Here is a 24,913-nt window from a genome sequence, read left to right on the forward strand (position 1 = left end):
CAGTCAAGACTGATCTTTCTTGGTTCAGCCGTCGTCCGTGCAACATCTATATTCCTCCCTGTGCCTGTGAAATCTTGTATCCCTGCCCTAAGGCTTTATTTCCACACGCACTAGCTTAATTTAATTCGTCCTTAGTCGAAAGACACATGTTGTTATGTCCTGTTGTTTGTATTTGTGTAACATTCTCCGTTTTTTTCCGTCCTTGTTTTCGTATACATTCGCTGCTTTCTTCCAAGGAATCTAATGCCCTTAGCTTAGTTTTTCTTTTAAAAGTGAAAGATTATATCGAAAAATGTAGTTCTAGATACGCTGTGCTCGAAAAATATGCCATAGTGGCCACACCTGGTGGATTCTTTCTCCATCAGTCTAACCTACCCTTAAACAATAGCAACAACAACAACAACAACACAGTTCGCTATGAAAAAGTATTATTCTTTTTTTTTTTTTTTTTTTTTGCCATTTTCGTCTGCGGAAAGTTTCTGCTATTCCTTTGTTTCGTCGTTAAAATTTTTCTATTTTTTTTTTTCTTGACTTTATCAATCATTTTTTTTTCAAATTTCTTTATTTCCTTTTCGTAAAATAAACAACAATGGGTTGATGAGATGCCTAAGTTCTTTGTGAAGCACAGAATATACACAGAATTCTCTCTTTTTTTTTTTTTACACGATTTTTGCTTTAGAAGTTTCTAGAGACACACACACATACATACATACACACATAATACATACATACACACGTTTGCCACTTCACCACGATATTCTGCTAGAGTCCAGTTTCTTCCATGCCGTTATCGTTGCTAATATTACCATTATTTCAGAGTAAGGGATGAATCGGATTATATATGTATGTATACTTTTCTATATTACATCTTACAGTTAGCAAGTAACTTCGTCCACAATATATATATATATATATATATATATATATATATATATATATATGTATATATATATATATATATATATATATATCCGGGATATGTGTGTGTATTTGTGTATGTATATGTATTGTAATAGAGTGGGATCTCGACAAATGTCATTGTTGGATTTTTGGGGTTTTTTTGGGGTTTTTTTGCTTTTTTAATCCGATATAGATAATTTCGTGTCATCTATCCAGCTCGATTGGGTGCTCGGAATTGACATTATAGCAGTTCGAATTTCAGTTAACTTTTCGTACAATTTGTTCCAGTCACCATGAAGAATGTTGTAGGCATTTTTCGTGATATCGTGCTGTGCCTTCTCGCTCTTCACCTGATCTTGAAGTTCATCTATCTACAAAAAGAAAACCACGAAACGTTTACAAATGTTATCGATCATTTTTACTGTACTTTCCGCCATACAAGTCAACATATTATTTAGTATAAACATATACGAAAGGGTCCTAAAAAGTTCCTGGCTTTAGATAAAAGAAAATACAGGTGGATCAGTTGATCATGATTTTATTGAACATATTCCCTTCTCAGATTCATACACTTATTGCAGCGATCCTTCAGTTTTTCTAAGCCCTGTAAAAGAACCCTGGATGTTGGGCCTCCAACCAGCCATTTCGTATTTTGGCACCCTCTTGTCTCTCTCTCTCTCTCTCTCTCTCTCTCTATATATATATATATATATATATATATATATATACACACACATCCACGAGGGGGTGCTGAAAAATTCGTGGCTTTGGGGAAAGCAAATACAGGAGGATCAGTAAATTATGATTTTATTCAACATTTTCCCTTCTCAGATTCACACACTTATTGCAGCAGTTCTTCAGTTTTTCTAAGCTCTGAAAAAGAACTCGGAAGGTTGGACCACCAACCAAACTATTTGCGACACCCTTAAAGCCAGAAACATTTTAGCACCCACCCACTCGTATTGTAAACATTCAAACGAACGTCATCACTATTTTACCAAATCCTGCTACATTTCCCATGGAATTTTTGGTCCTCCAAAGTCGTCTTAGTGTATAAGTCGACCCATCTTTGTTTGACTGTGAATTTTGGTCTGAAAAATTCGACTTGTATCCCGGAAAATACGGTATTTATTTATTTATCCTATTGTTATTGTAGTTGCCCCTGCCCAGTACACTACTTTGGTTTTGGTACACCCCGGTCAGTTGATGATCTCTTGACCCTGTATAAATTCCTAATGCATTATATTATTTGTGTATACCCTTGTAAGTGTGCATATATGTATATAGATTGTAGAGTCGACAGCACCTCAATTGTGATATGTAAAATGTAATATAAAATTTTAAAAAATAATAAATGCGCCCTTTTAAAGCCTAACCAGGCTCATGGGTCCGGTTTTCCCGTTTCTATGGCGTATGCGTTCCCTAGCTGGACGGGACACCAGTCCATTGCAGCATTACTCATTTTTGCCAGCTGAGTGGACTGGAGCAACGTGAAATGAAGTGCTTGCTCAAGAACACAACGCGTCGCCCGGTCCAGGAATCGAAACCACAATCTTGCGATCATGATGCTGACACCCTAACCACTAAGCCACGCGCCTCCGCAAAATGTAATATATATAAAAGAAAATTGGACGGTTTGTATAGGTGAAGAGAGTTAATTTGGACAGTGATCCGATGGCCAGGCCATAAGGATTACGAAACTGGCGATTCTTACTTTGAAACTGACAATTTTGAAAATCTCGTTGGATTACGGAACGCTTTCTCATGTATCCATGTTTAAAATTTCAGCGCGATCGGATGAACAATACTCGAGTTATAAGCGCACAAACAGACAGACGGAACGGGATTTATATATTAGATATATATTATATATATATATATATATATATATATATATATATATATATATAAAGTATATACACACACATATACATATGTATATACATATATACATGTATGTATGTACGTATGTATGCATATATATATCTTTTACTCTTTTACTTGTTTCAGTCATTTAACTGTGCCCATGCTGGAGCACCGCCTTTAGTAGAGCAAATCGACCCCAGGACTTATTCTTTGTAAGCCTAGTACTTATTCTATCGGTCTCTTATTGCCGAACCGCTAAATTACGGGGACGTAAACACACCAGCATCGGTTGTCAAGCGAAGTTGGGGGGACAAACACAGACACACAAACATATACACACACATATACATATATATATATATATATAATATATATATATATATATATATATATATATATATATATATAGAGAGAGAGAGAGAGAGAGAGAGAGAGATACATATATACGACGGGCTTCTTTCAGTTTCCGTCTACCAAATACACTCACAAGGCTTTGGTCGGCCCGAGGCTATAGTAGAAGACACTTGCCCAAGGTGCCACGCTGTGGGACTGAATCCGGAACCATGTGGTTGGTAAGCAAGTTACTTACCACACAGCCACTCATATATATATATATTTATATAAACAAAAGGTTACTTACTTTAGCCTTTAAATCTTCATATCGAATTTTCATCCGGCATTTTCCTTCATCCATCTTCTCCTTTAATGTCGTTATTTTATCGTTCGATTCATCGCTAGAAATAGATTCACATTTAGATTTGGGGGGGGGCCAAAAAGCAACAATAATGGACATGAAGAATTTCCCTTTCCTTTGTAGTGCCATAACAACCCCTCTGTTAACACTTGTCCTTCCCGCTGCGTTTTTCTTATTTTTGCCAATTCATTGTGTGTGTGTGTGTGTGTGTGTGTGCGTGTGTGTGTGTGCGTGCGTGTGTGCGTGCGTGTGTGTGTGTGTGTGTGTTTATCTTTTACTTGCTTCAGTCATTAGGCTGCGACCATGCTGGGGCACCGACTTCAAGAACTTTAATCGAATGATCTGACCCCAGTACTTATTTTTTAAAAGCCAGGTACTTATTTAATCGGTCTCTTTGCCGAACCGCTAAGTTACACGTACGTAAACATGCCAATGCTAATGTCAAAGATGGTGGCGGGGAAAACACACACATATATATATATACAGTAGGCTTCTTTCAGTTTCCGTCTACCAAATCCACTCACAAGACTTTAATCGGCCTGTGGCTATAGCTGAAAGCACTTCTCTAAAGTGCCATGCAGACCGACTGAACCCGGAACAGTGTTGCTGGGAAGCAAACTCCTTACTACACAGTCAAGCCTGCGCCCTCATGCATACATGCATACATAAATATACGCGCTTGTGTATTTGTGTGTGTAGGTCTGTGTGTCTGTGTGTCTGTGTCAGTGTGTGTTCGTTCCCAATGATATGCTGCCTCGGTAAATGCTGAATACTCAAAACCAGCCTGCTACTATATTTTCTGTATTGTGTGAACATCGGTATTGTTATACTACCATGAAACAATAACAACAACAACAACAACAAAAATAATAATAATTTCACATAATACAGATATATGCCTGTGTATATATATATATATATATACACACACAAAAGCACATATGTGCATATATACGCATATTGTATATCATATATATATATATATATATATATATATATACACACATATATATATACACACACATGCATATACATGCATACATACATATACATATGTAGGTATATATATATATACATATGTATGTATATATATATATATATATATATATATATATATATATATATATATAAGTGTACATATACACATAGGTATGTATGAATATCAAGTTTAATCTGAACTCGTAAACATTTACACGCCACTCTTAATCTACACAAGTCCCAGTTCTCACCATATACAGAAATCCAATGAAACTCTATATTACATTCACAAACTCTCAAATTACCCAGAAAATGTCTTAATATCTCACTTCAAACAAACAAACCTCCACAGATGCTTATTATTATTACAACAAAGGCCTTAATCGCATTACATTTTATGAAAAAATACAATATATTGCCAACAACAAGTTACAAACCTAAACATGGGGAAAGTGACAAATTGTTTGGTTTAATCCGCCGTTTAACCATAAAGTCTATATTCATGAGCTAAAAAAAATTCCCCCGTTGAACACAAGTATAATTTTTGGTGAAAATTGCATTAAAATATGTTACTCTACGACATGCAACTTTGACATTCGTTAGCTAATATATATTGATCTAAACATAATCTGTTCTTTTCCAGCATTAATTTACAAACATTCAATTGTATTCACTCTGACGAATGCCCATTAAACCTTAAGTGTACTACTAAAGGATTTGTTTACTCTACCACTGTCAAAATCAAGATAATATGAATGATTTGTCTCAATCATACATTGTGTTAACTTTAAATCCCTTCAAGTAAACTTGATATCCTCTAGACTAGAAACTACTTTAACAAAAGCTGAGGTATACCTCACTCCCAGTGGTCTTCCAACTCAACAGACACCAAACCGGAATTTCTGAGAGACTGTGGTATTGCTAGATAGTCATTCAACTTACACTAAATTCATCTGTCTTTTTGACAAGTCTGTGTTGTAGTCGTACTGGGTTTCTACCCACCCTCCTCACCAGACAAGCCTAACGGGGTGCCGGTTAGCCGCCAGCGACCCAATCATACAACGGGTTGTACTGGATTCCATGAAAGACACGCACGTATATATATATATATACAGTACATTATAGGTTCGTCTTCCTCTGTATATATATATATATATATATATATATATATATATATATATATATATATATATATATATATATACACATACATACATACATACATACATACATACAGATAGATAGATAGATATACAATTGCAGCGTGGAAGGTGTTTATAAGCCATTTCAAAGCACATAAAAGTTGTTAGATTCACTCCAACATTTAAATTTAATTTGTTAAAATATTTTCGTCTCTGTTCACTGACAAAATTCCGTGCTGCATCTGAGATGCATCTGAAATGTTGAAGTGAATCTAACGGCTTTTGTGTGTTTTTAAATGGCTTATAAACACCGTCCATGCTGCAATTGTTTTTGTTTCAGCATACGATCTCAGATCAGGTCACTTGCTATGCAAGTACATCTCCGTAACACACACACACACACACACACACACACACACACACACACACACACACACACACACACACAGATATATATATATATATATATATATATATATATATATATACATATATATATTACGGAGATGTACAAAGCATTATTATGGGTCCATCACAGGCTGACTTCATCTCTCTTCTAATTTATTCGAAATGATAAGTTAATTTTTGTTTCTTTTCTCTCCGCCGCCCTGGTGGTCATGCCGAGAACGTTTTCCACTCCCTAAATTAAACCGTCTATGGATAAACTGGACGGTTTTAGGATCTCCTTCTAAACATTCTTTATGACGCCATAGTAACAACACGGCTGATACAGAGGAAGACACACACACACACACACACAGAGGGTGAGACAGACGGACAAATAGACAGAGGGAGAGAGAGTGAGACAGACGGACAAATAGACAGAGGGAGAGAGAGAGTGAGACAGACAGATAGAGAGAGATTCTTACATAGCTTTCTGTTTGATCTGTTTCTCTTTCTGGAGTTTCTTAGTCAGTTCTCCGTTTTCGCTTCGGCACTGTTGTATGATTTCTTCTTGACGCTTCAGATCCTTTTTCAACTGAAATAGAACGGAGGTTTATAACAAACGTATCTCATACATATGTGTGCGTGTATTTATGCATATATATATATATATATATACATACATACACATGCGTACATTATATTAACACATGTTTCCTAACGACAAAGTAAACTTCATTTAACCAAGATACCCTTGGCCTCAAGAGTAGCCTGCGTTATACACCTCACTTGGATAATTACTACTTTCAAGGTTCCGCTCGCTATGAAACATATGTAGTGCAGATTTTAACTACTCCATTCCTTAACCCTTTGGATTTTCATTCGCATACCCGGCAACTCAGGCTGCCAACCGTGGACTATAAAATAATTTTTTTTCAGCTTATCGTATTTATTGTACAGAAAAAAATTCACAACCTTCCGCCCCAATAAACCACCATTGTTCCTGAAAGTTGTTCTTTATATTTTCTACGGATTGCTTGAAGCTCACTTTCTTTCTACACCTCGATTCTTGGATCTCTCTTTCTCTCTCTCTCTCTCTCTCTCTCTCTCTCTCTCTCTCTCTCTCTCTATATATATATATATATATATATATATATATATATATATATATAATCTCCGTATTTTTCTACGCATTTCACAAAAAAAAAAAAAAATCTGAAAAAGTAAAAATTAAAGAATTTGGAGCTGGGGTAATTAAAATTTTAAAATGCTGTTTTTCTTGCAGAATCAGAATCTCTGTACTCGAAAATGGGGGATTCTGTTAAAAAAAGAAAAAAGAAAAAATCGAATGGGGATGCGGTGTACATACTTTACGTCCGCCGTACACATACATTAGTTTAACGCCTACTTTTCTGTGCTTAGTTGTTGAGATAAATTTTCTACAGCCAGAAGCCTTTTCTGTCGCCTACCCTTCCCTGTTTCCAAGCAAATTAATAGTTCCTGATGGTTGCACATATTTTCACAGAAGGCTAGAAACGAAGGACACCGCTTGTATGACGATAACGCTTATTTATATCCATCGCGTTATGTCACGACAAGGAGACACAAAGACACATGCGCGCCCTCGTGCATATTCGCCTTACAAGGGCAAATAGAACATGCTAATCTATAAATATTAACAGAGACCATATGAATACAATTATATCTATAACTCTATAACTAGGTCCACTTTGGAACATAAATTACCTAAGAAACCCATATTATACCAGCAAAAGAAACAGAAACCAAAGAACAAAAGGCATAATTGGAAACTCTCCCTCTTCAGCTGCCTAACGGCTATCAACGTGGTTTCGGATGAGAATTGCCTACCAGAGCATTAGAGATAAAGCAAGAACAAGAAAATTAGGAGAGAGAAAATAATATACCACTCTTTTTTTCTCTAGATCTTGGGCTCATAAGTCCGGTTTACCTCGGTTTCCCCGTTTTACCCCGTTTCATTGGCGTAAAAATCATCGAGACCACAGCATTCCCCCTGAACGGGATGCTGGCCAGTTGCAGGGTTGCAGATCAGCGGAAGGGGAAAGTTGATCACACTAACCCTTGCACTTGCTTGATAGTTCATTTTAGCGACTCCGAAGGAATGAAAGGTGATCTCAATGGCTTTTGAACTCAGAACGTAAAGAGCCGGAAGAAATGCCGCTAAGCATTTTGTTCGACGTGCTAACGATTTTACCAGCTCACTGCCTCATCACTCTATTGGACCAGTGTATTTTATTTTCTCTACTTGTGAACTTTGTTGCTTTAAATTCCAGGAGCTATATCATTTGAACTATCAATGTTAATGATACAGAAGCTGCGATCAACTGGTTTTCACAGGGTGATCGTGAATTTTATGGAAAGCTTAGGTTTCTGCGTCATTGCATCGACCAAGAAGACCTTTCGGGTCACGTGTTCTTTATTGCAGTCTTACAGATCCTGATAAGATCCTGTATTTCGAGCATTTGCAATGGAACTTTCGAACGACGAAATAAATGCAGAAAATTGAACTTATTCTGCAAGAATATAGATATAATATAGATACAAGAATATAGATATAATTTGGATAATTATCCGTCACTGACCACACCTGACATAGAGGATAACTTAAACATTAGAACGGATCACTTATTTGTGATCGAAGATATGAAGATAATAAACAAAGGTCGTTTTAATTAAAACGTCGACGAATTAAATATTGATACATAAGCAGGTTTCAAAGAGTTTAAAAGAAACGATGCAGTGTTAACAATAACGATCTATTAATTACAAACGTTGAAAGTTTTCTTTATCGATGCATCTGGTGGAGTGTAAGGGAAAGATTTTCTTTATATTCCCATTTTATTATGTCTTTAAACAGAGAAACACTGCTATAGAAATAGTCTCATCTGCTCTGGTTCCTATCATACTTTCCAGGGACAACAATTCATTAAAAATCTTGTTAATAGTACTACCCAAGTGTTTAGGATATTGCACTTAATATCCCAAGACCGTGGTCCCGATTTCCAGACCGGAGGTGCTCCGTTGTGTTCCTGAACAAAACACTTCATGTCATGTTGCTCCAGTCCAGTCAGCTGTAAATGGATGTCCAGGGATAATGTTGACCTGCTCCTCCTCCTATCCAGCTGAGTGGCGTCATTTGAAGCCACCACAATACAAAGAAGCGCTCTGCGGTTAGCTTTGTATAACAACATCCAATATCACAGTGATACAGTGATATACATGTGCACACAGACATACACACACTCACACACACACACACACACGCACACACATATACACACAAACACACATACACATGCATCTATATTAAATGAGTCCCTATGACCTGAAGCTGATACACCTAAACACACACTCATAATTGCAGAGTTCTACATCCACGAATAATTCGAACAATTAGCACTTCCTCACATTGAAGGAATATGAATTCTCCAGAGCATCTTGCCACAACAACTTACCATCCTGCCTAATTATCATTCAACACAACACAGGTTACCCTAGACAATTTTAACTTAACAGAAACTTGTATAAAGCCAAGACGAACTTCAATACATTACAGTTCGATGATAGTTTACATGGCCGAAATTTCGAAGCCATTGCCAATACTATTATTGTTAAAGTATTATGTATGTATGTATGTATGTATGTATGTATGTATGTATATATATATATATATATATATATATATATATATATATATATATATATGTACGTTTGTATGTATGTATATATATATATATACATACGTGCACACGTCATATATGTGTGTATATGTATAAGATACATTGTATATATATATATATATATATGTCTGTGTGTGTGTGCGTGAGCGTGTGTGTGTGTATGTATATATATGTACGTATATGTAAATATACATGAATATATATGTATGTATGCATATATGCATGTATATATATATGTATATATGCATGTATATATGTATCCATATATGCATGTATATATATATATGTGTGTGTGTGTATATATATATATGTGTGTGTGTGTATATATATATATGTATATATATATATATATGTGTGTGTGTGTATATATATATATGTATATATATATATACATATATACGTATATATATGTATGTATGTATATATGCATGTATATATATGTATATATGCATGTATATATATGTATGTATACATATACATATATATATATATATATATATATATATATATATATATATATATATATATGTGTGTGTGTGTGTGTGTGTGTGTTTGTATTCATTTTTCCACCCCCGCCCCTTCCCTTCTTCCTTTCCCCTTTTTTTCCCGCACAGTTCCAGCTTCGTGACTTTCTATCACTCGTTGATCATGTTGAGTAGAATTTCTTACCATTACATGTCTTTCATTGTTCACAGCTATCATCATCGTCATCATCATTCCCATCACCACCACCACCACCACCACCACCACCACCATCATCAACATCATCAGCCCTGCCATCATTACCATCATTATCATCACCACCGCCGCCGCCACCATTCTCACCATCCTCATCGTCCTTCTCTTACCCTCCTCCTCCTCACCGCCACCATTACCAACATCATTATCACCATCATCACCACCACCACATCATCATCATCATCATCGTCGTCATCACTGTTACCACCAAAACCACCACCACCATCACTACCACTGCCGCAACCGCCGCCGCCACCACCACCTCCACCACTTCCAACCACCCCCACCAATCACCATTTCCACCACCACCACCACTTCACAACTATCATCATCATCATCATCAACATCATCACCAGCATCATCATCATCATCACCATATCATGAAGTTATCATGAATTATCAGTAAAACAAGCAACCCCCCCCCCCCCACAACAGCCCTCTCACCTCCCACACAAAGAAAAAAAAACAAAAAATAAAAAGAAGCTAATCAAATAACAAAGACAAAAACAACATTCTTTGTTCGAGAACGAGAAGAGAAAACAACAACAGCAGCAGCAGCAGCAGCAGCAAAAGCAGTTTCTCGGGAAATCTGCAATGTGCGAAATGCTTTAGGTTAGCAGCAGCAACAACAACAACAACAACAGTCTGAACAGTAAGACCAACAACGACGGCACCAACGCTAACAGTAGCTACAGCAACACGAACAACAATAACAATTTCTTTATGAGAAATCTTTGTAACCTTTCCTTTCTATTCTTATAAAGAAAATTAAAAAGAATAAAAAAATTTAAAAAATTAAAATAAAGAAATAAAATAACCCTAACCCTAACCCCAAATTTAGTTTTGATTAAGACTTTTTGCATAAACGATGATTACTGGAACGTAAAGTTTCAGGCACCCTGGGCTAACTAGTTAGGCATCGGGAAGTGAAACGTAGGTCGCGATACAGGGTTTCGTTTCTCTGTTAATCTTTGTGTTAATTTTCCCACTTTTTGCTTATTTTATACATTAGACTGCAGTAACCATGCTGGAGCATAACTGTGAAGGGTTTTAAGTCGATAGCAATACTTATGCGTTTTTCTCCGTTTCTTTTCTTTCGTTTTTGTAAATCTGGTACTTGCTCTATTGGGCTCTTAAACCAAACTGTTGAGTTACAAGAAGGCTGACAAAACAACACCAGCTGTCAAGCAGTGGTGGGGCAAGAACGCATGCACATATACATACATACATACATACATACATACATACATACATACATACAAAAAATATTCTGTTGTTGATGTTGAAATTCCAATGAAGAAGCCTTGGATCTAGGTTAGAAACTGGTTCATTCTCTATTGGCAAGAAATCTTGAAATAAACTGAATAATGACATACATACATACATACATACACACACATAAAGCTATATGAATGGAGTTATCCACTACGGTAATAGCTTAATTTCTTGCTACTTTATACAGAAAATGAAATATTCTATGCTATCGATTTAGGAAGGAAATCGTATACATCTCTTATGAGAAGCGGTTTCAATCAGCATCGAGGGGGGGGGGAGATATTATCGTATTTACCTCTTCTGTTTCCTCCTCTATCTTATAATCTCAATGCAATTTTCCCCACAAAAACTAATGTCAGTCCCTTCCCTTTCAATTCAGACCAACTGGAATCTGTCTGTCTTACCTCTTCCTTTTCACCCTCAACGGCCATCCTACATTTATTCATTTGCTCTGTTTTACGTTTCAGATCAAGTGTTTCCTCTTTGAACCGTTTTCTGAAATTAAATAAATTGAAATAAAACATAACGAATAAACAATTTTTTTTTTAAAAAAGAGTTTGAAATATATCAAGTGTGTCTTGGACTACTACTATTTAATGTACCCTTCCCCGTTGTTATTGTTGTTATTATTGTTATCATTGTCTAGCCTCAAATTAGCCAAGATACAGCAGATCCATGATCAAAATGCGTTTTAGTCGTAACGCCGTAACCATCTCATCCTTTTAAGAGTATATTGTCTGTTCTTGCTTTGTTTAAAACATTATCTGTACCTTTCTGTATTCAAGGTAATATTAATGTTATCTGAGAGAGAGAGAGAGAGAGAGAGAGAGAGAGAGAGAGAGAGAGAGAGATTTTGCGGAGGGTCAAAATAGGTAACACAAATAGGACAGTGAAACAAACAGGAAGAGAAGCTAAGCCTAAACAAGGTTGTGGTGGCGAATGCATAAATCAAGCTTGGATAGGAGACAGACAAGAACACGTCTTCCTTGATCCAGCTACAATGGAGAGAAAGAAAGAAACACAAGTTAGAAGAATGATGGCCGATGGTCCCGTGGGAGTCATGTGAGCAAGGGAGGAGGAGTGCGGGAGAGAGAGTGACAGACAGAGAACTGTGAAGGGGAGAGGAAAAGATTGGAGATAGGATAAGTGAGAAAAAACAGGAGGGGGAGAAGGGAAGGTAGAAGAATAAGAGAAAGGAAGAGAGAAGAAGCGAAAGAGTAAGAGGACAGAATAATGGGAGAAGAGGAGGTAACAGAATAAGAGAGAGAAAGAGAGAAAAACGAAAGAGTAAAAAGATAGTAGAGTGTGGATCAGAATTATTAAGATAAAACTTACTTGGAAAAGGATGCGTGGCGTTCAATCATATAATATAAATAATATAAATAATATATATAATATTAGTAAAAAGGATATATATATATATATATATATATATATATATATATATATATATATATATATATATATATATATATGTATATATATACATATATATATATATATCAAAACTCGACGCTTTCCTCTCCAAGATACCAGACGAACCAAAGGCTCGAAATGAGACACAGTTTAGGGCAGCGATGTCAAATTCTCTTATACACCAGATGTGCCATCAAAACTCTTGATTGGACTATATCAGGTGGAGGAGAAGAGCCATGCAAGGAACGTGAAGAGAGCAAAGCATAAAGACGGAAAATCACGGTGGTGCTCCAGCATGACCACAGCCACTTGGCTGAAACCCATAGATAAATATATATATATATATATATATATATATATATATATATATATTACATTAGTTTTTTTTTATTTCTTCTTGTCCTACACTTGAGCTATTTCACACAGGAATCCCTGTAGGTGCTTTACAACCACCCCACTAAAAATATAACGGCAATCGAAATGAATAAATAAACGCACCAACCTCTTTTTTCTGTCTCGTTGAATTTTTTGCTGTAAAGAAAAAATTAATAATATATACGTATGTGTGTGTGTGAGTGTGAATACATACATACATACATATATGCATGCATACATACATACATGCATGCATGCATGCATACATGCATACATACATACATACATACATACATACATACATACATACATATAACAACAATAATTATAACGATATAGAATATGGAGAGTGGTACATCCTCACTATATATTTCATTTTCTGTTACAATTTCATGCCGCATAGTAATCAAAGACTTTAAATACTAATTGATGCAATTAGCCGTAACCTGGAACAAAACTGAAAGCTACCACGGTATCCACCCGGGTAACTCTCTAAACATATATATATATACGTACATACACACAGATAACTCTCTAAACATGTATATATATACGTACATACACACAGAGAGACACAAACACAGATGTGTGCGTATATATATATATATATATATATATATTTACACACACATGCGCGCGCACACACTCACACGCTCGCACGTACACGCACACACACACATGTATGTGTGTGTCTGTGTGTGTATCATTTAATGAATACAGGAGTTATACGTGAGTTACTGTAAGTTTCATACTCGAGAAGTCCAGTATTCGAACCTTCTTGAGCAGCATACTATTTACGATCCTGCAATCGTGCAGACTCATATGAACTTATAGGAGTGTTATATCGTACATTATACAAGCGTGTCGGATAACTGCACTTTCCAAGCATGAAACTTGAAGTATCTCACGTGTTACTCATTTATTCATTAAAGGACGTTTCACCTTCACTACACACACGTATACGAGAGTTTGCGTATGTATGTCTCTTCTATTTTTTAATTATTATAAATCTTCCACTGAGGAGGGATCCGGTTTCCAACAAAGAGACAAGGTTCCATCTTTGGGATTTAGCTAACAGACAAATTCACATTTGGAACCTGAGAAAAATCTTGCATATTTTTACTATTCCACTCACAGATTGCACTTATAATGCACGAATCAGCCGGTAAGTTTCACTTTCTGAAAATCCCAGGTTACCCAGAAACCTAGTGCTCCAATTATTATTGGTATGAATATGAATTCATAGTCTGGATATAGAAGCTGGAGGTTTCGAAGCAGTTGTCCAAAAATATCCTCTTTTTCTTTGATTTTCAGAGATATTTATATCAGCAGGGCAGCTGACCGTTATGATGGTACATAATTTTACCCCTCTGTCCCGTATTACTAGGCAAGAATACATTAATCTTCGGATTTTGAATTCAAAATTTCTCATGTATATTTGTCTTTTAGCGTTTACATATCTCAGTCATTGTACTACGGCCCAGCTAGGTTTCATCGAACAAATCAACATCAACATTTATTATTTTTATAAAGGTTGATAATTATTCTCTGAGCCTCACTTTGCCCAACGAACGTCCGAAGTTAAGTTGTGTTTGTCTTAAGCGTTGGGCCTAAGACAAACACAAGCACGTAGATAGACTAACACACACATCTATCTATCAATCTATCTATCTATAAATGTTACACACACACACATATGGTGTTTGTGTGTGTGCGTGTGTGTGACCGTGTGTGTATGTCCATGTGTGTCTGTGTAGATAGGTATATGCATTGTGTGTGTACAACACCAAGTGTTTAGTAACCCCCATTTTCTTTATCACAAGTATTGCAAAAATGGACTCCTAGGGTCTAAGAAAGACAATTGCCGTTATTAATATTGTAATCGGATCCTATTTTAAAATTGCCCCAAAATAATACAAACAAGAAAAAAGGAATTAAAAAAAGACAAAAAGAAACAAACTCTAACAGTGGTCTAAAGGGGTTTAGAATATCGAGCCAGGCTTCACCGCCGTAGTATTACGTATCATGTTATACTGGTTGTTTATTGGTTAATTAAATTGTGTATAGTTACTAATGGAAGCTCTTGTTTCTCTGCATGTCATTATTTTCATATGTATGTATATGGACGGACACACACATATACATACATACATACATACATACATACATACATACATATGTGTGGGTGTGTATGTAATACATACATAGTCATACAAATATATAGAGTGAGAGGGAGAGGGGGAGAGAAACAAGCAAAGAAAAAGAAAACAGAGAGAGAGAGGGAGAGAGAGAGAGAGAGAGAGAGAGAGAGAGAGAGAGGAATTTGGGAAAGCGGAATGTTTGGGATCGAACACACTTTGGCTACATATATTCCTACAAACCACGGGCCAAAATGGTAGACTCGCTAGCGCATCTATTAGAATGCTTCGTAGTATTTGTTCGTTTGCTCTCCGTTCTGAGTTCAAATCTCCCCAAGGTCCATTTTGCTTTTCATCTTAATGAGATCGATAAAGATATCATCAATCCAAGGCAGCAGATTGAGATCATTGTAAGAACAACGGATCGGATGCCTTGCGGTGTTTCCTCGCGTTCTTTCGATTCTGAGTCCAAATCCCACCATGGCCTACTTAAGTGGTAGCCTTAAATCCAACTTTCGGTTTAACACCTCACCATCCTGTTCTTGGGATCTTTTAGCAGAGTCCATTTAGCTGTAAGTTTTCAGGTCGGGTCACCTTTCCGAGGGTCCCTTTTCCATTTTCTTTTCCGTTCGATTTTTTTTTTGTCTGAGGCCTTGTAAAGGGACGTAAGCACTGACTTTCTTTCAGCCTAAAATTCAAATAAAAAAAAACAAAAAACAAATAGACGTCTCACCTGTAAAGTATTGTTCACCTTCTTTTCGTTCCTCATCTGAGCAATTAATTCGGAGTAGACATCGGAGATTTGTTTGATGTTTTTCCGAGCAATTTCCACATCTTCCAATGTTTTGTTTTTCCATTCTTGTTGATTCTCCAGTTTGCTTTCTGCTATCTGAGAAACAGGAAACACAGCCAATCGCAGAGTGAAAAGGTAGAAACATAGGAAAATGTAATAATAATAATAATAATAATAATAATGATGATGATAATAATAATAATAATAATAATAATGATAATGATTACAGAAGTAACAAGAAAATATAATGAAAACCCGCATAGGCGCAGGCATAGCAGTACGTGTAAGAAGCTTGATTCCCAACAATGTGGTTCCGAGTTCAGTCCCTCTGTGGTGCACCTTCAGCAAATGTCTTCTATATAACCCCCGGCCGACCAAAGTGTTGTGAGTGGGTTTCGTAGGTAGAAACTGGATGTCCATAGATTACTTCTACAATATGAAAAATTCAGGAAAAAACCCCCCTGAAAAACAAGAACTCAGCAATTGGAAAACGGAGGCTAACAAAGTTTTGTTGGAAACATCAGAACACTTCCATTGCTTGCAAAGAATTTGATCGACAGGCCTCAACTTTGAATACAATAAATTGTGGAAGCTATAAATATAATTTACGAACACCCTGTACAGACGTGGCCGAGTGGTAAGAAGCTTGCTTCCCAACTACATAGTTCCAGGTTCAGTCCCACTGCTGGCAACTTGGATACGTGTCTTCAACTATATTCTAGAGCGGACCAAAGCCTTGTGAGTGGATATGATAGACGGAAACTGAAAGAAACCCGTCGTATATATATATATATATATATATATGTGTGTGTGTGTGTGTGTGTCTTTGCGTCTGTGTTTATCACCCCCCCCCCCATCGCCGATTGAAACTGGTGTTGGTGTGTTTACGGTCCCGTAACCTAGCGGTTCGGCAAAAGAGACCGATAGAATAAGTACTAGGCGTACAAAGAATAAGTCTTGGAGTCGATTTCCTCGACTAAAACCCTTCAAGGCGGTGCTCCAGCATGGCCGCAGTCAAATGACTGAAACAAGTAAAAGAGTGAAAGAATAAGACAATATACATACATACATATATATATGCAAACACACACACACACACACACACACACACACACACACACACACACACACACACACACACACACACACACACACATATATATATATATATATATATCTGTATAAATATGTGACAATTATTCGGTAGTCATGATAAAACTCCGAGTTTCGGATGCCGGGGCGGAAACCCACGCCGCCATCACTTCAGTTATCTGGCCATTGAAAATTCCCATCCATTTTCAATGGCCAGATAGCTGAAGAGATGGCGGCGTGGGTTTCCGCCCCGGCATCCGAAACTCGGAGTTTAATCATGGCTACCGAATAATTGTCACATATTTTTACAGATAATTTCCTCTATTTACATAATATCGAGGTCTCTTTCTTTTGTTGTCTTTTCTATCAATATATATATATATATATATATATATATACAGTATGACCCCAAAGTAGGTTTATCACGTAGGCATTTTAAATTTCTTTTAAAATATTTTATTATTTTTTAATTTCTAGCATAGAATAATGGTCTCATATTTTTTTCATAATTAAAATCTAAACTATATGAATACGAAAGAGATTGTTGAATAGCTGTAAACCTACTTTTGTGCCACCCTGTATATGCACACATGTGTGCATGTGTGTGTTTTTATGCATATAGAGAGAGTGTTCAGGCTAGATTTAACAGTTTCCATGAAATAAAAAGACAATACAATATCCCATCTAAGTTACGAGTTAAGTAAAGTTCATTATTTACATTATTTACTTTATTTACATTCGACGGATATTTGTCCTCATCTTGTTAGCACAACGTTTCGGCTGATATACCCCCACTACTTCTGCTCATGATCAGAGATGCACATATCGTCAGCCACCAAGGGACATGCTCAACTGGTTAAGGTCAAACAACTGACAAGCAAATCTGTGGTATTAAGCAGAATATTTGCTGTAGCCCATCTTTTATACCAAGACAAAACAATGTACATGATAAATTAAGATCAGACAGCTCTGGGACCTGGTGCATGCATTCTTCTCTGTGCCCCTGGAGAGATCTTCGAGAACACTCTTGAGGGGAAGGGGGTTTCCCGATAACATCGGCATTAATACTTAACCGGTGGATTGTGCCCCAGCCTGGCCGCAATCCAATGACTAAAAACCAGTGGGAGGAAAGGAAATAGAAGGAGTGTGTATTTATGATATTATGGCGTCATAAGTTAAGGAATTATGGCAATTTAGATAAACTTTTAAGAATATTTGCCAAGACAGTTTGAGATGTTTATGAAAGGACAGACTAAATTTACCATATTAAGACGATTTCTGTTAAATCGGTCTTGATAAAACACAGATTATGAAGGAATACATACATACATACAAACAAACAAACATACATACATACATACATACATATATTTGTATGTATGTATATGTGTGTGTATACACACTTATTCACGTATATACACATTCGCGTATTTGTTTCTGTGTATGTGCATGCGTATATGTGTGTGTGTATATATATATATATATATATATATATATATATATATATATATATAATATATATATATATATAATATATACATACACACTGTCACAAATATATAAATATACACATATATATGAGTATGTACGCCGTTATATTTGTACTTACGCTGCCTCTGTGTGTGTGTGTGTGTGTGTGAGAGAGAGAGAGAGAGAGAGAGAGAGAGAGAGAGAAAAGATTTATGATTATGACACGTTGTCGTCAATGAGTTCGTTCGTACAATTTCTAGTTATACAGCATCGAATAAGAGGAGTAAACGAAACAAAAAAAAAAAAAATCAAAAAGGAACAGAAAATAAATTATTAAATCTATGTACGCTAGCCCCACCCTCACCGCAACCCCTACACTTGTACACAAACAACAACAACAACAACAACAACAGCAATTACATCTCGCATCCAAACGTCACCCAACACTTCCTTCCATCTACCAAGGCTCCTTATTTACCCCCCCCCCCTTCTGCCACCCCCTCCACACTCTCACCCCGTACACCAAAACACTTCCATGATTGACGTTTGTCATCGCAGATAATAAACAAAATACTAAATGTTATTGGTTTGAGCTGGTATTTAATTAACCTGGTCGTCATAGCAACGTCGTAGTAACGCCCGTTAATCCGCTAAAAAAATGGTTTTCCCCAACAAAACACCAAGTTCCAAAATGGCGGCGAGTGTGTGCTCGCTGAGTCGTTTCTTTCCTTTGACATGGAGAAACATTGCAAAACGCTAGATATGATAGCCGAATCGCCCCTCATATTACACTTTATTTTCTCTTCCGTGCTGCATTTAATGGACACCGCCACCACCACGACCACCACGACAACTATCAGCAGCACCATCGCCAGCTCCATCAGCAGCAGCAACACCAGCACTGCCACCTCCATCACCACCACCATCACCGCCACCACCGCTATCAGAAGCAGCAACAGCAGCAACAGCAGCAACAGTAGCACCTGCAGCACCTGCAGCAGTAGCACCACCACCATCACGATCAGTACCACTATCAGCAGCAGAGCAGCAGCACTTGTACACTAGTACATCTAATTATAATTAGATAATAATTATTAAAGTAGAAAAATAATGAGAAAAACCATTTCTATCCGTTTTTTCAAATATATCATGCTATACCAAGGATTTCCTATTTCTCATTCTACTATATATATATATATATATATATATATATATATATATATATATATATATATATATATATATATATATATATATATATATATATATATATGTATAGATAGATAGATAGATACATACATACATACATACATACATACATACATACATACATACATACATACATACATATATATATACACACATACATACACACATATATAGATGTATGTGTAAAAATAAACATATATACACATATATATGCATATATATATATATGTATATACATATATGTGCATATATACATACATACAAATATATATATATATATATATATATATATATATATATATATATATATATACATACGTATGTATGTGTATACATACATATATGTATGTGTAGGTATATATATATATATATATATATATATATATATATATATATATATATATATGCATACATACATATATATGTATATGTATATATATATATCTATGTATGTATACGTGAGTATATGTAAGTATCCGTGTTGTGTATATATATATATATATATATATATATTAATTATGTACTGTCTGTGTATATCTCTGATGAGGTAGAGTACGTTTTTATACAGAGCCAGAAATCCGGATCTGAGATTATCCAAAATTTTTTACTAATTTATTTGTCCATTTGTCTTTTCACCTTGTGCTGTATGAATATATGAAGTTGTTTTAGAGTCAAGTCTTGACTGCTATCTCTAGCATGTTGGAATTGAACCCTGAACACTTACGAAAGCAAGAACAGCTACGCAAAGTGTTCTCTCTGATGCTTCAACAAGTCCGCTAATTCTACCGCCCCGGAATGGTATTTTATTCATCAAACCCCGAAAGCATGTATGACAGGATGTATATCCTTGGTAGGATTTGAACTCACAGTGCATGAAGTCGAACACACACACACACACACACACACAGGGTGGCCCAAAACTAAGTTTACAGTTATTCAACTATCCCTTTCGCATTCATGTATTAACAGTTTAGATGTTAATTATAAAACAATACTAAGCCCTTATTCTATACTGATTTAGTTAATTGTAAGACAGAAATTTAAATGTAATAAAATATTTTAAAAGAAATTTAAAGTGCCTACGTGATAACTGTAAGCCTACGTTTGGGCCACCCTGTATATATATATATATATATATATATATATATATATATATATATATATATATATATATATATATATATATATATATATATATATATTTATATATATATATATATACATATATATCCATATACATATATATATATATATATATATATATATATATATATATATATATATATATATATATATATGTATGTATACTGCCATCGATCCATGTTTCCCTCCCTCCATTCAGCCAGCCACCCATCCATCCGTATATCCCTCCTTCTATCCTTCTTGCCATTCATCCGCCCGTCCCTTCAACCGTGCATCCATCTAGCCATCTCTTTATACATATATACTTACGTACTTACATGCATTATATATGAATACTTATTATATACACACATTCGCACATGCATTGATCACACTTTTACATATATATACATACATACATACATACATACATACATACATACATATACAAATATATATTTGTATACACACACAAACTCACACACATATATACACAAATATAATAGTAAGGGTTTCTTTTATGTTCTTCTTCCATTTCTCATTGTTTTTCTAAGCGACCCTTAACCTTTGGCCGTTGCTGTTTGGAAGATTATTTGTTTATTTCCTCATAACTTACGAAATATGTATTCCATTCACTTGAAATTTTCCCAAAAGATAGATATTAGATATATCTAAATATGTGTAAAATATCTGGTCTCAACGTTTTGTTAATCTTCTATGATAAATATTTCAATACACTTATTCTTACTGACCCTTATATTATGGCCGCTACTGTATGAAGATATATATGTATACATACATACAACCATACATACATACATACATACATACATACATACATACATACGTATTATGTATATAATGTATAAACGCATTTATACATTTATACACGATACATTTCAAGTTTGAGATGCTTTCAGGAGAGACATTTCAAAGAAATACAAAACTCTAATCTTCTTGCACGTGTTGTAGCGCTCTAGTCACTTCGTGAAGGCCCCATGGAAGTCCTCCTTCTCAATTTCTTCAAAGCGACTCTCCTTGAGGTTCTCTTCCAGCTTGGGGAACAACCAAAAGTCTTAGGGAACAAGGTCTGGACTGTTGTGGGTGGGAGTCGGTTAGGGAGAGTTTTGATACCCATTTCTGTCAAGTAGTTGGTTACTACGATGGAATTGTGGAATGGAGCATTGTCTCGATACCGGTGCCTTTAACCAAAGTAGAAAAGCTTCGGCCTTCTGCAACGAAATCTCTTCAATCTGGATCTTAAAATCTTGGTTAGTCTACTAACTAGATGTATAGTAACAATATTACTAAAATTGCATTAATCTAGAACTGTTATAAAAGACAGAGGCAGTATTAATACTGAGAGATAATATTTATCCCAACTTAAACGTAGAAGTTCTGTTAGAACAAACTTTACTGTGGAAGACACCTCGAGAGAAACTCTCAAATAGGCTTTTTTGGTGCCAAATACACTCTTTGATTATATTGCTAGCGGGGAAGAAAAATCCTCGCTACCTATCCAAATTAACATGGATGCCTTGTTAGATCACCAAATACTGTGTTATTAGCCTAGAGAGACCTATGCGCTTGGTGCATAAAAGCACACAGATAGACCGTAGCAGACGGCAATCGTCTGTTATCGGTGCCGGAGTTCCCATATTAAGTTGTTTCGGTCTATTGGACCTCTTCACTGGGTATAATTGTTTCTCTTTTGGTATTTATGCTACTTCCGTCGTTAATAATTAATTTTTAATAAGCCAATTGATAATTAATTTTTAATACGACTGCCGACTATTATAGCGACATCAGCGTCTCAAAAGATGTTGATATTCTATATATCACAGCAGCGAGATTCGACTGGAATTCGATGATCGGTGCTTCCCGTTGACAATTTCCTATAGACCGAAATCACGTGCTATGAGAATTCCAGCACCCATGACAGACAAATTTCGTCTGCTACGATCAGTGTGTGTGCTGCTGGGCACCAAACGCCTATATGAGAGGATCTGTCCTGGCTAATAACGCAGTATTTGATGTTCTAAAAAGGCAGCCATGTTAAGTTGGATATACATACATACATACGCACTTACATACATACATACATACATACATACATAGATATATTTATGATTATAAATTACATACATAGATAGATAGATACATATATACACACATACATATATGTATATAAAATATATACTTATATATATAAGATAAACTTATATATATAGGTATATCTTATGTTGTATGTGTATATATTATTAATTTGCCTGTACGGCTGATAAACTCGCTGGCCTCAAGCGATGCTATTTTAATAGGTGCTAAGAAACACCTACATTGCTAGAAATACTAGCTAAAATGCTCTAATACTGTAGGCACTTTATTTCATTAAACTCGAAAGAATGAAGGGCTAAGTCAACCTCGGTGGAATTTGACCTCACATCGTAAAGACGGGCGAAATGGCGTTAAACATGTGGTCTGGAGTTAAACATGTTGTCCGGCGTGCAAGCGATTCTGCCAGATCACCGACTTACACACGTATACACACACATACATACACACCTACACGCGCGCACACACATTTTTTTTATAAATTCCATTTGCAAATGTAATACGTTAGTTACTGTCTTATCGAATATGCTATACATAAAAGCGAATATTTATAAATATTTGCCATTATATTATTATCGATTCTTCACATTTAGAATTTAGATTTGTATTTTTAGTTTTCTTTTTTTTTTAATATAATTTTGAATTATTTTCGGGTCATATTTATCTCCATCCCGTGGAGCACTCGTGCGCCACATTTCTATGTTCGGCTGTCCCAAATGTATCGCATGGAACTTGTGTTCAAAGAGCAGAGAAATTGAGAGATCGAATTAGTAAATGTAAGACGAATTGGTCGAATCGGTAGAGCATCGAATAGAATGCTCATAGTATCTGCTCACGGTATCTGCTCTACGTTCCGAGTTCAAATCCTGCTGAGGTCAACTTCATCTTTCATCCTTACTGTATCGATAAAAAAAAATCTCAGCTCTTCAGATTAACCTGGGGAGGTGGATTTGGAGGACTATAAAACAACTCGACCGAACAACTCAGTATTTTTTCCGACTCTACGTTCTGAGTTCAAATCCTGCCGAGATCAACTTTGCTTTCTGTGTTCAAATCCCACCATGGCCTGTGTGTGTGTGTGTGTGTGTGTGTATGTGTGTGCGTGCGCGCGCGCGTGTATGACTGACTCTGTCACCCGGTTAAACACCACTACTTGACACCCTGGATATCTTTAACCAACCTCTCACTTATAGAATACCTCCGGCTATTTGTTCTGATGCTTTACGTTCTGAGTTCAGTTTCAACCGAGGACAACTTTTCTTTCCAGCCTTTCGAGTTCAATGAAAAAAGCTAAACAAATTCGGGTTAGAAGAGTATCAGAACTGTAAGAAAATCGAACCAGATGCCTTTCAGTGTTTACTCCGGCACTTTGCATTCAGATATCTTGATTTGTTTGTGTAGCAGACGGAATCTCTCACCTGGTTTAACTCTGAAGTTTTGTCAGTGGTTTCAAAGCGACGAAAATATTTCAACACACGGTTTTTGTGTGT

General features: G+C 35.9%; 1 protein-coding gene across 1 annotated transcript in view; it reads right to left on the reverse strand.

The window, feature by feature from the left end:
* Positions 1-411: 411 nt before the first annotated feature.
* The window catches only part of LOC106883499 (uncharacterized), a 25,704-nt gene continuing 1,202 nt past the window's right edge, over positions 412-24,913 (reverse strand). The window contains exons 2-7 of the mRNA XM_089361207.1: positions 16,359-16,514; positions 13,615-13,643; positions 12,101-12,191; positions 6,450-6,559; positions 3,407-3,500; positions 412-1,271 (exon numbers count right to left, since the gene is read on the reverse strand). Of these exons, the coding sequence (XP_089217333.1) occupies positions 1,080-1,271; positions 3,407-3,500; positions 6,450-6,559; positions 12,101-12,191; positions 13,615-13,643; positions 16,359-16,514 (672 nt within the window). The 3' untranslated portion in view covers positions 412-1,079. The remainder of the gene's footprint in view (positions 1,272-3,406; positions 3,501-6,449; positions 6,560-12,100; positions 12,192-13,614; positions 13,644-16,358; positions 16,515-24,913) is intronic.

The sequence above is a fragment of the Octopus bimaculoides genome, chromosome 12 (genome assembly GCF_046866305.1).
Source record: "Octopus bimaculoides isolate indiv1 chromosome 12, ASM4686630v1, whole genome shotgun sequence".
NCBI classification, from domain to species: Eukaryota; Metazoa; Mollusca; class Cephalopoda; order Octopoda; family Octopodidae; genus Octopus; species Octopus bimaculoides.